Source organism: Notolabrus celidotus, chromosome 19, assembly GCF_009762535.1.
Source record: "Notolabrus celidotus isolate fNotCel1 chromosome 19, fNotCel1.pri, whole genome shotgun sequence".
Classification (NCBI taxonomy): Eukaryota; Metazoa; Chordata; class Actinopteri; order Labriformes; family Labridae; genus Notolabrus; species Notolabrus celidotus.
The window spans coordinates 10,330,485-10,350,381 of record NC_048290.1 but is presented as its reverse complement, the minus strand read 5'-3'; the positions used below and the strand labels follow the sequence as shown (position 1 = coordinate 10,350,381).

The following is a 19,897-nucleotide window of genomic DNA, read 5'->3' as shown; positions in this document are numbered from 1 at the left end:
AGCAAGCTGATGTAAACCACACTTGCAGCAGAGCGAACAGCTAACCTTATCCACACAATCCACTATTTGCACATGTCCAGAAAATCCCTGTAAACATAGACAACATTCTCTGCATATAATAATCTGAGAACAGATTGAAAAACATAATTCCTGTTACCTTCAGTCCAGTAGCAGAAATTGCAAGCTAATGTATACAGCACTCAATAGCTGTTTGCGGTAGCTTGTGAATGTGTGACTTTAAATTGCAGCAGAAATCATCCACACATTCCACCTTTTGAAAATGTCTGGAAAACATGCTGATTATTGAGCGCTTACCCTTGGAATTTAACAACAATCTTTGCAATAAAATTTTAAAAGGCTTATCAGATTTTTTTTTATTTGCTGGTAAAAGTAGAAAGCAAACATGAACAGCAATGGCAGAAGTACTAACACCTTATCCACGTAATGCACCATTTCCCACATTCTGTACAATACTGTGAATACAGATAACACAATTTATAGAAGAGGACACACTTTTCTGAATCCTAGTATCCTTGACTCTCTGATAGAAGTAGTAGGCTAGCATAAAGAGCAAAAGCAGCCTTGCTAACAGTAAAAGAATTACGCTTTAAAATTTTGGCCATCTCTACATTAGCCGCAAAACTGTGAGAATATTGATAGTCCCAGACCAGGCGTGTCCAAAGTACGGCCCGGGGGCCAATCGCGGCCCAAGGTCCATTTATTTATGGCCCCAAACCTCCATCTTAAAATGTGTTATTTATAGCACAGATATTAATCACATTCTGAATCATCTGAACATTTGCAGTTTCTTTCAAGCGCACAAACTAAACTAAAGTCAATCCATAAACATCTCAAAAAGCTTCATATGGACTCCCTGTCTAAAGCCAAAGCTCTGTGAATTCTGCAAGAAAGCAATAAAGAAGAAACATGAGAACTCTGAAAGCTGACAGGTTTTCAAATTAATGTTTTTATCATGATGTGAAAATGTTCTTGATGAACATTAAAAGTTCACAAGACACAAAAGAGGACACAAGACAAGATCAAAATTATGAAATCGTACAGAAAAGGCTAAATTTGATGCATAGAAATAGTTAAGAACGCAGGAAAATAATTGGAAAATGTTGTCTGCTGGTCAGAAAGGTCTTAAAAACAACATGAAAAAGAAGTGATGAAATCCAGATTGTGATCCTGCCATAGGAAAATAATGAGACAATATTTTTCCCACATTGACCCGAATGAAAAACATTTTCCTCCAGAAGAAGATAAAGTTTGCTTATCTTTACATGGCTTGTGGAGAACTGAGGACTTCCTAGTTACTGATTTATTGAGAAAAAAATTAAAATAAGTATTAAATAGAGATATCATATATAACTTTTAGGCTTCCTAAGTCTCAGTAGGAGCCACTGGCCCTGAGGTATTCTGACAACATAAAATGTGGCCCTCTTTGAAGAAAGTTTGGACACCCCTGTCCCAGACGATGTTACTGAACATTTCACAAAATCCAAAACCATCCAACCAAATACCGATATCTGTAATTTGCTGCTAAAAGTATTAAGCTAACGCAAACCACACTTGCAGTAGTGCTCACATTCAACCTTTTCCACAAACCCACCGTTTTCACACATGTTGTGAAAAACTAAAAAGAGTACTCTCAGTAAGCCACCACAGTCTCAGCAAAAATCTGGAAAAAATAAATGGTCTGAAGCCGTTCAAAAGAGTGTATTAGTGCATGGATGTTCTAAAAAGCTTAATGAAGACATGTTATTTCCTTGATTACTGACTTCTGTTTGGCAGGATTCAGGCTTCCTGCCTGTTTTGACTTGAGTGGTCACAGCAGATCTGTCATTTTTGGAGTTTAGTTGAGTTCCCTATTACTTCTGCTGAGTGATGAGAGGCTGACACTCAAGAAAATGTTCAAAACAAGAAGTGATAATTCAGCCAGTCAGATATACAGTAACTAAAAAAGAGATTCTGTTACTTGTCCTTCTGCTTTCTGTTGAGTAACAGACAGCCAGGAGCCACATTGGGTGATTACATGGACTAATAATGAAACAATATTTCTGGCATTAAATGGACCGCCGCTTGCAAGCTAGTTCAGGCACACAACTCGAGCTGCGCTGATTCATACTGACATGTCATTGTCTCTATCAGCTGATCTCAACATCCTCTCATTTGGTGGTCTATTTAAGCTGCAAGTCTCCCTGTCTCTGCCTCTGCTTTGCCAGTGCTCCTGCTGTCCTGCTCAGTGCTGTGTGCAAACGTCATACCCACCTTCTCCCTGGCATCCACCCGCAGGCTCTGGGGGTTAGTCCTATCTCATTACTCCCCAATGTCTGCATTTGAATAATCTACGAGGAGTAATGAGGTTCGGAGCACATACACCAAAGACAATACTGTATGCTGCAGTACGATAGAATGATATTTCAATATATCAAAATGCACACCACCACCTCTTTAATAAACATATATATGTTGTAGCTAACTTTAACTACCAATGTACGATAATCAAAAGATAAGCATGTTTTGAGCCTAGCATCTAGGTCTGTAGACTGATGCTAGCAAAAGATAGTAACTGTCAATCCTATCCTAAGATCCTCTAAAATTGTCAGAGTAGTGGTACTGATTCAATAGTACTCTGCACAGCTGAACACAAATTAATGTCTTTAGTAAGAAAACAAATCTATGCTTTTTTGGAATGCCAGTGTTGTAACAGGAGAAAAAAAGAGACAGACCTAAGACGTGTGAGGGTACCAGATCAAAAGTTGAGTCCTCCTTGTTATTTTGTAGACTTCAAGTTGCAGCAGAAAAACAGAGAATTGCTGAAGGCAATTTAAAGTGCATCATACTGTAAGTTGTTCATCACTTCCACATATTGGCACAGTCCACAACACTGGGTTTTCTCCAAAGGCTGGCTTGCTACCAGCAATTTGGCTCTTATTGATCCTGGCTGCAGACTCGTGGGTCTTAATTTTATGAGCATTCGATCAGTTTGCCATAACATCTTTTAATGTTTCTCGTTAAATAAAAGCAGCCTTTAAGTTAGGCAATTTGAGCAATATTATGTTGTTAAAATGGTAATTAGAAGAAGTCTATGCAGGCATAGAAGCTCTTGATATCTATTATAACATTAGAGGAGTTTTCATCAAGAATTAGACCTAACTTTAAGATCAATTCTGATTGCAGGCACTTATCAGACATTAAACTCATTTTCATTTCCTCCTAATGTCCTGCAATGTTTCCCATTCACATCTGCCTGTCATACCTAAAATCTAAATGGAAATCACCAGCATCCATAAACATGTCTTCTCATGGAATAGGAAATGGAGGGGACTGATATAAGCTGATAAAAAGGACAGCGAATGGAACGGCTCTTCTATACCTCATTTACCAGCAAACAGCTTAGCGGAGCCATTGGCATTTCCGGGGTCAAGAGGGCAAAATGAATGTTCTTCATATCCTATGGTGACTCGTAAAACCGCAAACCAGTGACACAGGCATGCACACACACAAGCGCACAAGCTCGCAGAGTCTTACACAGTCCGTGTGATTTATACCAGAACCTCTTGGGCGACAGTCATGGGCCGTTGACTCTGTCACCGCAGAACAAGAGTGAAATAACTTTATGGATGTGGATATTGAGCAACAGACATTAACACTGAGGGCCAGAATAACAGGAAACCAGCCTTGACCTCTGGGGTGAGGGAGAGAAAAGGGATGGTGAAGGAGTGTTGAGGGCTCTCCATCTTGTTTTGCAAGAAAAGCTGCAGTCCAAGCTGAGCTGACTAAAAAAAGAGAGGAGATGTCATAACGCTCCTAACACAGCTCCTTTGAATAGGACTAAATGTAGTCGTGCTCCGACATGAGAATAAGATTTTATTCTTGAACTGAGGGATCTTTTTATGTGAATTAGGATGATATAAAATCAGGTGCACTTTTCCTACCATTAAAGCTGTTGGTCAGAGATGTTATGAACAAATAAATGCATTGAAGTAATCAATAAGAGCCCATCATACCAAGCCACTTCATTGTGGTTACAACAAAAGCAGGAGAAAAAGCTGGTTGTGTAACATGTTCTAGCGCTCTCTTTTTACTCTCCATCGCATTCATCACTTTCTATCCTATTTTATCTCTATCTCTGTCCATTCTCCGCCACCGCTGGCGATGACATTGCCACAGCCAAGGTTTTTGATTAGTGCCGCTTCTAAATAAAGCACATCCTGTTGACCTTCCAAACTTTGTAATTTCCTATTAACCCTTTCCTATCTTCTGCTCTCTTTTTTCCCTCTTGTTTGGCTTGTTTTTACAGCACATCTCCCCTCTGAGCAGTTGAAGCCCACTGGGTAAACAGACCAAATATATCATAAAAGTCAGTGGACCGGTACGTCATGCAGCATTTGCTTACTAAATTAGTTTTGTCTGCTGTGATATCACTCTTGCCGGCTTATATGCTTCAGCACCAGCTGTTTTAGGGCTGATTGAAGCATGCTTGGTAGATGCTTCGGCATATATTACTGACATTCGTCTTACTGTTGAAATGCTTATCTAATATTTAAGTGCCAGACAGAGTAGTTCTTACTGATTTCATGAGAGTGTGAAATATTTTATCTTTCAAAAAGATGCACTCGAAAATAGGGATTTAGATTCATAGCCATAACTATGTAAACTTGTATGTTTATATTTGTATCCATTACGTCCCAGGTTGTAAGGCAGTTACAGTAGCTTGAAAAATACGACATGTAGCACTGAGCTGGAAGATATTTCTGTTGAGATGGCACCAAAGCTGAGTTTTCCTGAGGCTGACCTAAATATTGTCACCAGAATTACTTGGCGTTTAAATTAAAATGCAGTTTATATGATGTGTCCAAACTGGCCTAGCCTGGGGACTGTTGCTCCCATATGAAATGCCTACTGCTATAAAGCTCTACTACCCAGATGTAAACAAGCACAGAGGACAGGTGGCATCTTGTAACCGCTAGATGGTTTGTCAGTATTTTGATCAAGAGAATGAAGGTGATGTTTGAGTTAGTCCGTGTCTCGCATATAATCACTGGACAGGAGCAATACGTAACTAGCCAAGGCATGTGGACATTAACTTGCAAGGAGGACTGAAGGCAATTGGTGCTAGCTCTGCTAACATTGACCACACTCTGCAAACCAATTCGACATCTTTAACTGGCAGACTTTGTGGTACTGTGTCTATCTGGGTTGAATATACTGTGCTCAATTTGAAGTGTTTTCTGAGTGTTTTAACTAGTAAAGAAGCACAAATTGAAGCACTGTTTTTTGTTCAAGGAGTTAGCTAGCTATCTAACCAAGCTAGCTTTAGGCTTACATTTTCTAGAAATGTATTAGGTGAGATTTAATCATATATATCATTACAGTGTTATAGTTTGCTGTCTGTCACTTTGTTGCTGAGAAACAACACTCATTGAATGACCATGTTGCAGAGATAGCGTTTTTGTTGCATAAATTGCATTGAAACTGATGCTAATTGTAGCAAACTGTAGCTAATTGGCTAGCTAAGTTAGCTAACTTGCTTTTTCCATACCTTATTCAAACTAATAAGGCTGTGTTTTTGTACTAATGTGTTTGTACACAGTAGTCAGTATGGCCAGGCCCCCAAAGATGCAAGTTTACAAAATGGTAGTTACACCCTGATTTTATGTATTTAAATGGTAAAAACCTCAGTAGTGGAGGTGAATAGCTTTAAGGCTTTGTCATGGAGTAAATCCAAACCAGTGACCCTGACCGCTGTGGTTCCTAACACTAAAATTACAATACCAGACGTGTCACACAATGCCTCAGCTGGACCCTTTCATCTCTAATGAGCTGAAGGTGGGAGATAGGCCAGAAAAGACACCCTTGATTGAGTTGGAAAAGACATCTGACCTCTTAAACCACACTCCCCACTGTTCTTCTTAAGGAAGGAGGAAGTAAGCGGGACAATGTTTTATCCCTGCCAACTTCAGACAGGTTTGAGCCTGTGTACACGCACATTCACGCTAATCTAGCTCTAAAGAACACACACACATCACCCAGGTCAAACACTGAGCATTTATACCCAACCTCATCCATGACCGCACAGCCTTGGCTTGATTAATTCTGCCTCCAGAGACACGGATCCCCAGGTTAAACAGCAGGCTCATAGCAGGGAGCAGAGCGAGCAGGCGTGATGGATGACTGCAGCCCTGTGTCCTGACACGTCTGATAAACGTGAACCCGCAGATTCGTTTTTAAACAATGTAGTCCTACCCACACATTTAACACCCATACTCTGAGACCAGGGGGGAAGCTTTCAGAATGACTAATGCCAAATTTAGCTCCTTTCAGACAAGGTATCTATAACATAGCCGGCTCATCTGTCTCTTAAATAATGGCTCTTTGGCCTTCATACCTATAGGTCTTCATCTATGTGCAAATGATCAGGATGTTTGAGGATTGAGTTATAATCCCACAATACCTGGCATTTGACACAGAAGATTAGCTAATGCAGGAATTTTCACTTTAATGTCTGAGGAAAAGATTATTTGTGCTGACGCTGCCTCACCATTCCTTCTTGATTCTTTCTTTCAGCCTCAAGTCAAACATGTGTTCCAGAGGAGGTTAATGACAACCCGTGGGTGCATGTGAGCAAGACGCTAATTGGCTGCTGGACCAGCTTCATCACAGAGGACAAGGCAGAGGTCCACATCCTTAATCTGAACTTTCCCGCCACGGTAAGCATGTCAAGGTTGAACTAATGAGATGCTGAGCAACTAGGGCTAATTATGTAAATGTGAACCGTCTGCGTGACTGGGAGTAAAAAGTAGGATGCTCTTAAAAGGGCGATATTATAATGTAAAAAAAACCTCAACCCTCTTTCTTAAAGCTTAAAGTGTGAGTTGGCAGGTGAATGAAACCACGCTGAACTGAAACAGAACATAAAACATTAAAATGCTGCACCATGAACACCAAAGCTGCCTTTCAAGCCTGCAACACCGCTTTCTTGTCATTTAATATGTCAAATCTAGTCATATCTAAAAAGCATTGCATGCATTGCACACTTGCTCAATTTCAGGTAATAGAAAATGTCCCTCATTGTCAGGATTTCATTTTAATTTTCTTTACACAGTTTGAGACTTTAACAGATTGTACGCAACATGTCACAGCTTAAAAACACAACTAAGCTGACTTTCTCACTTGATTTGTTTCCAGAATTACAAATCTAAGGCTTTTTAAAGACTGCTGTGGCTAAGTTATAGAATGCACTTAGTGAAGTTAAAGAAGTTATTAAAGTTAGTCTTTGAGTTGGGAAGAAACAGAGGTGGTTTCAACCAGATGCTTGTCCTAAAACTGTTGCTCCCATTTCTGTACATGTACAGGTTAACGAAAGGGAAATAAGCATGTGTATTAATGAGCTTCAGAGGTGTTTACATTGTGTTTGGTTTGGACAGAGCCATGCTAGCTCCTAGCCGTCAGTGCTGGTCTTTAATTAGTTTGTACTAATTAAGCCAGCCTTGGAAGGACCTGGCCAACATGCAAAGACTCTTCAGGCTGAGACACTCTTGTCTATGCTTGGGTCACCACCTGTTCCCACCTTTCATCACCTTGCGCCGCCCCTGTCACCTAGCAATGGGTAACCAGCTTGCCATCTAGCTAATATAGCTACCGTCACATATTATTTTGAAGATAACTTCATTTTTCGAGGCGGCATTCTTTTTTAACATTTGTATTGTCAGCTATTCCATTGAGTTGAAACTACACACTTCCATTTAAAAGTGTATTACAATCCAGGACCTTGTTTGAATTGGCGTGCTTAGAATTGCAAAATATTTTGTGCCGTGAAGGATGCATTCTGTGCGGCCTTGGAAAAATAGGACACATTTGTTGATTGCATTCAAGGAGCTTTCAAAATAGCACAGCCTTCGATGTGCCACTGTGATGTAGTCAGTCTTCAAATGCCCCCTCCGAAGGATGCAGCCCTTGAATTAGTACACAGCTTCAATAAAATGAAATGTTTTTTCAAGTGTGTCCAACCAACTGATTTTACTGGACCAATTCCAAATGTGGATTAGACCCTCTAATTTAATTCTGATTTCTTCTTTTCATTCTGGAAAAGTGTGACCTATGTTACACTGTATGGCTGGAAGGATAGTCAAACTTCTTTTTTGTATTTAGGTAAACATCTTAAACAGACTTTTTGATTTCATTACCTCACATTGTGCATGCTCTTCATTGCTTTGTGTAATGAACATCCAACTGAAACAATGACTTGTACTTGTATTCACCATAGCTAGATTTAGGTCTTAGCTTAGGTCCTCAACTTAGCTAAGCATTGCTGCTACACTTCACTTGCAGTGTCTTTTTTACAAACACAAGTTAGATATTACTTTTTGTGTTTTTAAGTTGCTTCCCTCAAGAGAAAGTAAGCCCACAACATAAACACAAGACCATGGACAGCATAAGTTTGATGGACCTGGCTGAGACCCTCTGTGTATAGACTGAGGCTAATAGCAAACACACAGCAGCTTGGTAGGCAGGTGAGTGGAGAGGTCAGAACTCCAGCTACACCAGCTACACTTGTAATGTACAGAACAACTTTTGTAAGACCAGTTTGCTAGCAGTTTTGACCTCTTCAGACTTTTTTTCCTTCTCCATGAAACCTCGAAGTGGTTAAACTACTTCCAACAAACCCTCACTCTGATCAGCAAGGTGAACGGGTCATAAGATGAACAGAGTGAGGAAACTTAGCAGAGATTTCTGGGAGGGAGGAGAAAAATTGCAGATTTAGAATAAGCCAATGAAAGATAGCGTGAACAACATAGTGCTAAACAAGATAAATTATGATGAGAATATCCATTTGGTCCATTAGGACTGAAGATTACTAGTTTAAAATGTAAAAATCTTAGGATATGGATGGAGTCAGAAATTAGTTGTTTACTGACATTAAACCCCTGAAGTATGCTGCTAATCTGTCTAAAACATTGTCCACAAGCAACAACCTCTAGGGTTGGCAAATGAAGTCAATGCAAAAGTCCCAAAAAACTGCAGTTCTTTTCATGTCCACTAGAGGCTGGCGCCAAAAACCAAGAAACCCCCTTTAGAGCCCATGTTAAGATGCCCATTTTCAAAGTAGTGCATTTTTACAGTGGATGAAAAATAGTTTTGGTACTCATGCCTAATTTTTTAATTCATGACAACTGTACAGGGTTACTTTTTATAACCTAGTATTTTAGATTATATTAAGACTCAAAGCTGCACATAATTAAGCACAATCAGGGCGTAGCTAATTTGACTTACAGGTGAGCTTGTTGAAGCCGTTTGTCAGGTGACAAGGCTCCAACTCCACCTCTCTGCTGGTTTATAGATTAGTCAGAAGTTAGTTGGAGTCAGCATTTCCAAAATGGCAGCTGCCATGTTTGGGCTTCATAACACCTCTTCAAAAACAAACTGATGACATCACTGACAATGTCCACGTTTGAAAGAGTGAATGGATGGCTTCTGAGTTCTGTTGAGTGTAATGTAGTTGCCAGATTTTTATGAAAGAAGAATTGTTATTTTGACATCAATAATACATGAGTCATGAGTTTGTTGTCTGCCCTGAGTCAGACAGTATTATACAAGTGCAACACTAAATCTGAGCTCTTTTGATTCTGTTGATCTTTTCAAAGACATTATAATTATGGCTTAAACGTCATATGTAACAAGACACATCAGCAAGTGAAGATTGCCCAACATGCCATATCTTTTCACTGATAAGGCTTTACAACAACCAAGCTCTGCATTTTGCTCTGTTACTAAATAATTCCTTTGACATCCTCTCAAAAACGCTCCAAAATTCCAGATATGCAGTGAATAAGTTCATTTGGATTGTTAAAACTTTCAGCTGTAGGGAGCGACTCCAGAAAACTTTTAATCTGTATGTTGTTATTGCTGTGGAGAGCTCCATTTTTCACTGTCTTACTTTGTTCGGTCAGCTCACATTAGTCATTTCTTTATCAGCGCGCTCTGTTTGTTTGCCTCTGCTGTTTGTTCTCACTTAGAGTTCTTTGTGTAGCTCTTTCACAGAGCTGGTGTTAACCAACTGTTGCTTACTCATTGTCTCTTTTTATTCCTCCCTCTGTTGGGCAGTCGTTTTCGTTTAGTGGTGATTATGAGGAGGGAAGCAGCTGTGCTGTGTGCCATCACAGGAAGGTGCAACACAATGCCCGCCTGCAACCGTCTCCTCTTTATATTCTTCAGTTTCCTTTAAACAACAAGGGTATAAATAGGGAGAGAATACTGTCATTTTTTATCTTTTTTAAAACTAATCTTGACAAATGATTTCAGATGAGATGTACAATGCACTTCTTTGAGAACTTATGCTTTAAAATGTTACGTTGAGGGCTCTAAATATTCATTTTCATGTTACACTAAGACACACTGGCTTAGTAACAAAAGCTTCTTACACACTGCATCGCTGGAACAAAGTTGCACCTTTACTACCCTTTGTAATTACACATTGCACCCTGAAACGGCATAACATTGGTTGACTGGTGTGTGATTTCACATCGCATTACAGCATTGCAGAGCATGAAGCACCACATACACACAGACTCAGACATGAACAAACATGTGCCGCTCTAACCTGCTGGTTCTGATGCTACACATTGCCATCATCTTCCCTCCATTCAGCTCTATTACCTCAGAAGGAGGATCAGCGGCAGACTGACTTTGCCCCACTATAAATATCCCACCTTCAAAAGGCAGCATCTGAGAGCTTATAGATGGTTAGCCTCACTGATTCGTAGTTCTTCAAGGCATGTTCCAATACTTAGATATGTTATGTCTGTGTAATAACTTAATAACAGTTGGTCCCCTGAGGCTGGGACTTTTATTCTACATACTTGTTTTTGAGACCAGATTACATTACAACTACTTTGTGTTCACTTGTAAATGTGTAAATGGTATTTTCCCAATACAAAATAATCTCACCCTGCTCTCTTTTAACAGCCAGTTGTAACAGTCATGGTTAGCTGTTAAGTGGAAAATGTGGAGAACAAAGGGTTGTTTTGGCAGCATGCTGTAGGTCACTTTGTCAGACACAACTCTAGGGTTGGGTACCATTCCAATTCTATTGATTTCAGTCCAGATCCACTCATCAATTCTGATTCTAATCAATCCTTGGTTCTGATTCAAATTATTTGGAGAGTAGAAAAGTTGTCACTAAAGTGAACAGTTTCTGCATGAAAGGGTCTTTGTAGGAACGGAAGGTGGAGGGGAGCTCTCCGAACTTGTTTCTAAAAACATACTGTATATTTTAAATGTTTGTTGACAGAAATCGCTTACCTCAATGTAAATGTGTGTGGGAGCTCAACTGTGTTTTGTACCTGAGTGAGACAAGATGTTGCTACAGTTGTGGTGTGAAGGTTTTTGTGAGCAGGAGACATTGAATACAGTGCATTCCCTCAAATTCCTGCCGTGTTGCAGTAAATGTTTTTTTCATTTTGGACATGCTTCCCCCTTTACTGTGACATTATCTTTTTTGAAGCTTAACCAACCTTCTGACGGCTTGCTGCGGTCCGTCACGATCCTCTTCTCACTACTCTGTTTATCTGCTGTGTCACAAATGACGTAATGTTACGATGACACATCAGGCCTTGGCAGATAAGTAAAACTTTTGTGGATTACAAATTTCTCAGAGATTAAATCCTGAAAGATTTGTGCTGCTTTTAGGAACCGAAGTGTGGAACTCACAACTGCAGCATTAAGGATTAATTTGAAAAAATGATCAATTACATCATTGATACTCTCGTTTTATTCTGTAGGTCACTAAGAGGCATTGCTTATAAAGTTTGTCTGTTTTCTACCAGTTTAAAACTTCTCCCAGGAGCATTAAACAATGTCTTAACAATCCTTGAACCTGCTCTGTCTTTGCTAAAAGTGTAAATCAGAAAGGAGATGATTACTGCTTTGTCCACAGGGGGCGCCAAAATCAACACAAACCAGAATTATTTGACCAGTAATCCACGTGTTCTTGCTGAACTCTGGTAAATCAATTTTTACGTGAAACTTGAAGGGCCAGTACTCCCTTATACAATAGATTTAATATCTTATTGGGAGTATTTATGAGTAATAAAGGCTAGTTAACAAAAAACATACTTATAGGGCTAAAATTAGGTAAGCAGATAATCCCTCTTGCTTCAAATACTCTGTTATCAGCATGATGCAGCAGAACTCGTTTGCTCTTTGACTCGGCTAATGGACTGCAGTGTTACAGGATTTTTAATGGACTGGAAATCAGAAAACGCTAACAGATTTGAACTAAATGAGGCCTGAAGGGTACAAACTAGACACATAATGTTATATAGGAGATTAGAGAAAGACACATCTCATTGCAGAAACTTTGTACAGAGACTGCAGCAAGTTGTCGGCCTAAATTGGCGTGGGGGTTTGATGGAGGTTGCAAAAGGAATTGGCTGGGGTTCAGAGTGATGCAGTCGATGTTTGACAGAGTTAGCATATCCTGTTCTCATTTGGGACTATGAGTGGATGCTTTATCAAACCAAAGAAGAAAGTGCACATAAATTATCCTAACAGAGGCCTCTTATCTGCTCTTGACTGTCTGTTTAGAGCAGATTTTTCTTCTGAACATGGAGTAAGGGGAACGACTTCATCTCTTGCCAAACCGTCCAGTCAAAAGGGAGGGTTTTACTCTCGCCCCCTCCTTTCTTTGTCCTTTAAATTTTGTTATCACCCTCTTTCCCATCCCCTTTTGTTTTTCATACTGATTTACAACCTGCCAGAGACAGTCGACTCTCACACTTTGACCGCGCGGAGAATTAGAGGAGTACGAAGGGGGGAGCACAGGCCGGCGGTATTCAGAGGGAGGAACTGCTCAAACGGGGCCCATTGATGTCACACACTGGCTTGAGTAGTCCGGGTTTTGGCACGAGGCCGAGACGAGACCAATGGAGCCAATTCAAGTTAAGGGAGAGAGCCAAAAGAATAACTGGAAACTGCATCAGTGAAGGCCCTTCAAAAAATGCTCTCCAGAAAAAAAAAAAGGAAAACAATTGTGTCTTGAAAGCACAAGAACAAAAAAGTAGCAAAAGGTGAGTGATCAGGGTCAGTTGTGATTCAGAGTTGAAAGAAAGAAAGCCACAAAGGGATGAAGGGAGGGAAACAAGACAGGGAGACAATGAGGCTCATTAGAGAGGAGTATTTAAGGAAAGGTATCTGTGAACTCTAAAGGAAATGCCATTCATTCATTCTGTGGACGTGCGTGCAGCACAATGCAGGTAAAACAAAAGTTGTGTTTCTGTAAATACAATTCAAAGTCTTTCACTTTAAACTCAGTCCCTTTTATGTTCTCTATTTATTTTATTCTCTTACCCTCTGGACTGCAGTTAAACCTTAACAGTGGCCATCCAGTTTATTGAGATCCCTTACTAAGCTGAGCAACTCAACCCAAACAAGCAAACAGTTCTATCCTTAAATCATTGAGAAATTCACAAAATCAAGTTTCTTCCATTCTGAAATATGCAACTCCAATTTCAATCTGATTCACGTAATATGAAATTTGGAGTTTTTACATTGAGTTTACAATAAAACATTGAAAAAAAAATCTGAAAAACGCGAGGTAGCACTGAAATTGTAAACAAATAAAAGATATTGATGATTTATAAAGCGACTAGCAACTCTGGTACGGACAAGTGAAGGTGACGATGTTTGATTTATCTTGCCATGAAGATGGAATGAACTTTTGATACCAACAACAAAAAGCAACTAATGAATTCTGACTGCTGGTCCATTCTGTCACAAACCCTGCCATGTTTTCATTGGGGACTGCAGTGCCCCCTTTAGCTGATTTAAACAAGAAGAGACCTAACACATTTATGAGCTGCAGCTGACGTTATGCAAAACCTGCTCCTCACAAGACATTGGTAACATGATGTGTGTTCCTGTGAGTGTGTATGTGTGTGATCCTTCTGCCCACTGCGAGCCTCTCCTTCCAGTGCATCTGTGCTGGCTCCGAGGCAATTTGCTGATGGTCTCCTTAGACCTAATTTGGTCTGAATATTTCTGTAGCTCAGGTCTGAGCTCATCAGGATGCTCTTGGATCAAACTCTGGCAGCATCAGGTAGCGAGTAAATGAATTTAATATTTGGGATTCACACTGTCTTCCCTCAGCATGCTCATTGTCTTCCCAGCAGGCTTCAGCTCTGAAAACAATCCACCTTCAAATAAACATAATTGAACAGAATAAAGCATTCGCCGTCAAAAAGAATCATAAATGAATGAAAGCAGGAATGTGTATTTATGAATGTTGAATTCCCACAAAAGCCTCATACCAGAGAGATATTACTTATGCATAAAACTGAACCAATTTCAAATCCATAACTCTTTCACTGTTCTAAACTCAATTATTTTGACACTTTTACAGAAATAAACGCAATTAGTATTTGGATTCCTTGGAATGAAGTCAGTGGAGGAACAAAAAAAGGAAAAGGAAAACGTCTCTAAACCTGGACTTATTATTCTGCAGTGAAAAGGTTTACTCACCACCTCTTATATCCATAAAACTCAGCTGTAGCTGCTTTAGCCAATGTACATGCAGTGCATGCTAATTACAGCTGATTCATGGGACAACTGTGGTGGTGATTAGCGAATCACATCACCATTGTGTTACCCTCAGCTTGAAATATGGTTAATGAGGTATTACATTATGTGCTAAATTATGCTAATGAGGTTTTATATACGGTACACCGCCAGGATCAGCCACGCTACGAAGACAAGCGGAATAAATTAGAAAATGCAGCCGATTGCACGTCAGGTAAATGTATAATTTTGACTTTTTGTTCTTTTGTTTAAATCTAAGAATAGAAGCGAGCTGCATTACCTTATTAGTGTTTGTGTCAATATAGAGGTAGATGGGGAACACGAGCCCTTCTCAAATATCTGCTACTGCTTTTCATGGAGATGTGAATGTGTCTACATTTAATTTAACCCCTTATGATTGTCTGTTCCCAATGGATTTCTGGGTAAAAACAGAATCAACCTTAAACAGCTCTAAACTATTTTTACTTTGCATGTCTACATTGTAAACTAAAATGTAATGTAATGTCCATTTGAGTAGCAGGCATAGAGCTTGCAGGCAACGATAAAGACAGCGTGCTGATATTAAGTATAACATCATGACCCTGACTGTAATATTGCTGTGATACTACTGTTCCAAAAGACCCACACTATAGCGATAATATTAAAAGCAATATAGAGAATTATTTTAAATGTATTTACTCATTCATTTTATATTGCTGATGCAGCTCATTACAGAATTTATCTTGAACCGTTGCCAAGCAATACACAACATTTTTCCTGCATTTTTGCTACCTTTTGTTACTTTATATTACTTCAAATGTATCTGTCAGTTTGCAAACATGACACCAGGGAAATAATAGTGGCAAGTATGACTTTGCAATCTAGATAGGACCTCCCGCTGTAATGTTATTTAACAGTATTCATAACACTAATACCAATACTTGAAAATCCCAGGGCTGTTGTACTGTATATCAGTGCTTATGGAATGCTGCCCGTCCAATCAAATTGCTTGGTTGAAATTATAGACTGTATATTGAAAACGGACGCCATAAGTTGGACAATTGCTCAAGCTTTAAAATAATGTCAAATATTTTTTTAGCAAACATGGTTTCTGTCATTATAATCGGTGCTTATCAAGCTGATTTACATCAGTGTTTATTTTCTGAGAAGTTTAGTTTGAATTAGTTATTTGAGCTTAAAAAGATGATTGATTGACAGCTCTGTTGACAAATGCAAGCTCCCGCAGCGTTCTGTACCCGATTAGAAGAGTAGAGGAGGAACAGGGAGAGTAAACATAACAAACACTAACACAACAGTCATTTAGATTTTAGTCAGCTGTTGAAACTAATAGTTATATAGAACTCTTTGGACTTTTATGGGCAATGGAAAACTTTTTGGAAATCTTATTCAATCCAATATAGTAACCTGCATTCAATATGAGAAGACATCATGGGCCAAGATGAAACAATTAGTCACATAAACATCAGCTAACAAAAAAAGATAATTATTTGACTGATTTATCACTCAACTCTTGCAGTTATTTAGATGAAAACCAATATTTTCTTTTTAAATGTAAAAATCCCAGGATGAAAACATGAACTGGTGTTTCCAATTTGTACTGAAGTTTTGAAGTTTCAACTTTAAAACCCAAATATATAAATCCATTTTTGCATCCTCACATCTCTAGTTAGATTAATTTGCAAGGTCAGAATGCAATGTTCGCTTATTAAAATGTATTTGTTTGGCATATTTGGAGCCTGTAATGTGTTTGAACTACAGATAAATTGCTCCCCACTCTTTGCTGCATCACACAATTATGCAGTAGAAGCAAGACGCATTCTTTGATGTACTTGAAACATGTCAGAAAAGTTTCTGTCTTTTGATTTCACTGCTTTGTTTGTATAATGCAGCTCACACTCAGCATGGTGTTCTTACCAAAAAACTCATTATTGGCAGCACAGTAGATCCCTTATGGATGACTTCACAGTGTGAGTGAATATTTATGCCATTTGATTCCCTCCTAATCAGTCCCAGTGTTCTAACTGGAGATTTACACCACTGCAAAGCTTTCTCTGCCTGCAACACTAACATGAACTCCAGATTATTTGCTTTTTCTACAGAATAAGGAAGGGATAATGCAAAGTGTTTATTTTTTTCTTCACTTTCATTCATTCAGCCTCTATTTAATTTAGAAAAATCCTTGAGGGCACCCATTCACAATGACATTGAGAGTACAATTATCATGTACACTTAAAAAAAAATAATGATTAAAAAACAAACATATGAGAATTTGATTATTATTTTTAGCAAAAGAAGAAAAGACCAGCATGTACAGAAAATAGTGCAAAGTTAAAAATGTTACATTCATGAAAAAAGTAGTTATTGATCATGGTTTGAAACTGACCTTTGGAAATAATTGTATTGAGTTTCAATGTGTTGTAAAGTAGCCAATAACTTGAGCGAGTGTGATAGAGACTACTGGACCAGGTCAATAAAGTAGTGATGTAGGGTGGCATATTTGCAGAAAGAGCTCTATGAATAAAAAGCAGGCTGGCCATGCTAAAGATGGCCAGCCAACTTTATCGTACGACTTTTAATGATGAGTGGAATAACTGCCACCTGTGATAAATCTCAAGGTGGAGTGATACGTGGAGTCTAGTGATTTTGGAGTGGAGGCAGGCATTTCTGTACAATATGGGGAAATCAGCTCTTTTTTTTTTTACAGATGCTTTTTTCCTAATTTTGCCTTAATTTTGTGGTTACTAAGTCAATGTGAAATTTAAACGTCAAGTGTTCATCCAGCCAGATACTGAGATGTTTATTCAGAGAGACCCTTTCTGTAAGATGACCTTTGAGAGTTATAAAATGTGTTCTGCTGTCTGCTTTTGCCCTTACTCTGGTGAAGTGCATATATTTTGGTTTATCTGTGTTAAGGAGTAATTTCAAATCAAAAAGTGAATCTTGCAGCTCAGGAAGTGCACATTTGAATATTTTGGTGGCTAATTGTGCAGTATTAGCAAAGCAGTACAAAACGTTTTCATCGGCATAAAGATGGGCCTCACAGTTTGATTGTACAGATTTAATATTTATATAAATTGTGAAACGGACAGAAACCCAATAAAGAGCATTCTGGAACCCCTTTTAAAATAGTAATTGCAAATCAAAAAGTGCAGTTTGTGAAGTGCTTGTTTTATTATTTTGTGGCTAACCATGCGGTATCAGCAATGCAGTACAAAACAGTGTCACCGGCATAAAGATGGGCCTCACAGTTGGATAATACAGATATAATATTTTAGTATGAATTGTAAAAAGGACAGGACCCAATACAGAACCATGTGGAACCCCTTTTTGAAGAGGTAAGTATATTGAGGGACCATTTTCTGAAATCACACATTGTTGCCTATGGGAGAGAAGGTCAAGAAGCCATTTTCATGTCACTTCATCAAACCCAACATCACAGAGCCTCTGCAGGAGTATGGTATGGTCAACAGTATGAAATGCTTTAGCTAAGTCAACACAAAAAGCAGCACAGTTTTTCCCCTTACCAACAGCAGATTAAATATAATTTACAACTAACGTAGAAGCAGAAATCAAGTTCATTTTTATCACTACCATTGGTGTGAACATGTGGTTCCATTACCCAATGGAATCACATATTCAGATTTCCAGTCCTGAGGGATAACTCCACTAGCAATAACTTCACGACTCACAAGACCAGCCTGAGACAGAAACTAACATTTTTACCACAGTGTCAACTGGCAGAGATGAAATTTACCACACTCCTTTTTTCAGATTGATATGATGTGATGATATGACATGTGTGATTGTACTGTCCCTGGGATCACTGTTTTTGTTGAGAATTAATCACCATGTTTATAGGATTTTTAACCAATCAGAATTAAGTACTAACACAACTATTTGATAAAGGGTTATTTACTCATTAACATGTTTTAAAAGTACTGAATTTACAACAGTACTGACACTGTAAACATTTATATGGACTGGACATTGGGATTATTTGAACTATAACTTGGATTAAATGTGTCAATTTCTGTTTTGGGGTCTCATTTTGAGTTTCTTCTCCCCGTTAGCCTGATCCTCTGTTCTCTTTGGAGATGAGCAACGCCAGGCCAATGAACCTAATCATCACATCACTAAAGCCAGCCTATGGCCTGTACAACATCAGCGCTGATGTTAACATTTACGTGAGTGTTCTCTCTCTGTTATTCTTCTTCTATTCTACACTTTTTCTGGGTGAAAGATAGATGGATGCGTAGTAAATTCATGAAGCCCTCCAATTAATTATTTTTGTGTTACTGCATTATTTCATTAGTTCTTGCTAATAAGGACTAATGAACAGCAGTGTGTGTAAGAGGGTCTTTTACTAGTATTGCATAATTTTCAGATTTCTCCTCATGTACTTAACTCCTGTCTAGTGCCAGCTGTTTTAACATCCAGAAAGCTGCCCCAGCTGTGCAGCTTTCTGTGCCTGTTAAGGGAGACAGTGAACAATGTTGTTTTTTTCCATAGATATTCCCCAGTGGTCGCTCCGAACAAGGCAGTTTGGGTTGTTGTGTTTTTTTTATCCGCATCATAAAACCGGCAGGAGAAGTTTTAGAGTGGCCAAAATGCAGGGGGCTGATGGCATAAGCAATAGAATTAATGTTCCAATGAAATTGGAGAATCTGACTTTTACACACCGTCCTCAAATGATATCTTTGAGCTAAATCCAGAAGGGCCACAAAACAACTTTTATTAAGCTGCTTGAGTGTCTAATTAAATAGAGGAATTATACTCTTATGAAGAGACAGCGTTACAGTTTTCAGCTTGGTCGCTGTAGTGTGTGAAAATGTTTTGGTATTAAAATGTCAAATAGTGATAAACCTTACAGGGTGAATGAAACGAAAATATTTTTATTGGAACAAACCACTGAGTCTTGATTTTTATTTTATAGAAGAATATGTTGCAGACTTTTAGACACAGTACAAACTCATAGAAGTAGCTCTAAACATATCACACCTGATTTTGTATCAATTTTGATTAGTAGTAGAATAACATTAGAGACATTTTCCCTAACTTAACCGTTAGTGATGTCACCTTTTTAAGCCTCTTTTGCTCTTTTGTTACACTTCAGTATCAACCCTAAATCATACATTTTGGTTTCCTGTGTCCGTTCCTTTCATCCAAGTTTATGTTAATTGTTTTTTTTATCCACTGATAAGTGTTTTTCTTACATTGAGGCGGTTCACATCAGTACAGCTCACAGCTGAAACTTCCTGTTCCTTCCTTTTCAAACCTCCATTATCATTGTTGATATTGGTCATGGGCAGTACCTTAA

General features: G+C 38.7%; 1 protein-coding gene across 2 annotated transcripts in view; it reads left to right on the top strand.

The window, feature by feature from the left end:
- eng (endoglin) overlaps positions 1–19,897 on the top strand; it is a 57,775-nt gene that overhangs the window by 12,842 nt on the left and 25,036 nt on the right. For both annotated transcript variants that reach the window (XM_034709846.1, XM_034709847.1), the window contains exons 3-4: positions 6,574–6,716; positions 18,651–18,764. In XM_034709846.1, the coding sequence (XP_034565737.1) occupies positions 6,574–6,716; positions 18,651–18,764 (257 nt within the window). The remainder of the gene's footprint in view (positions 1–6,573; positions 6,717–18,650; positions 18,765–19,897) is intronic.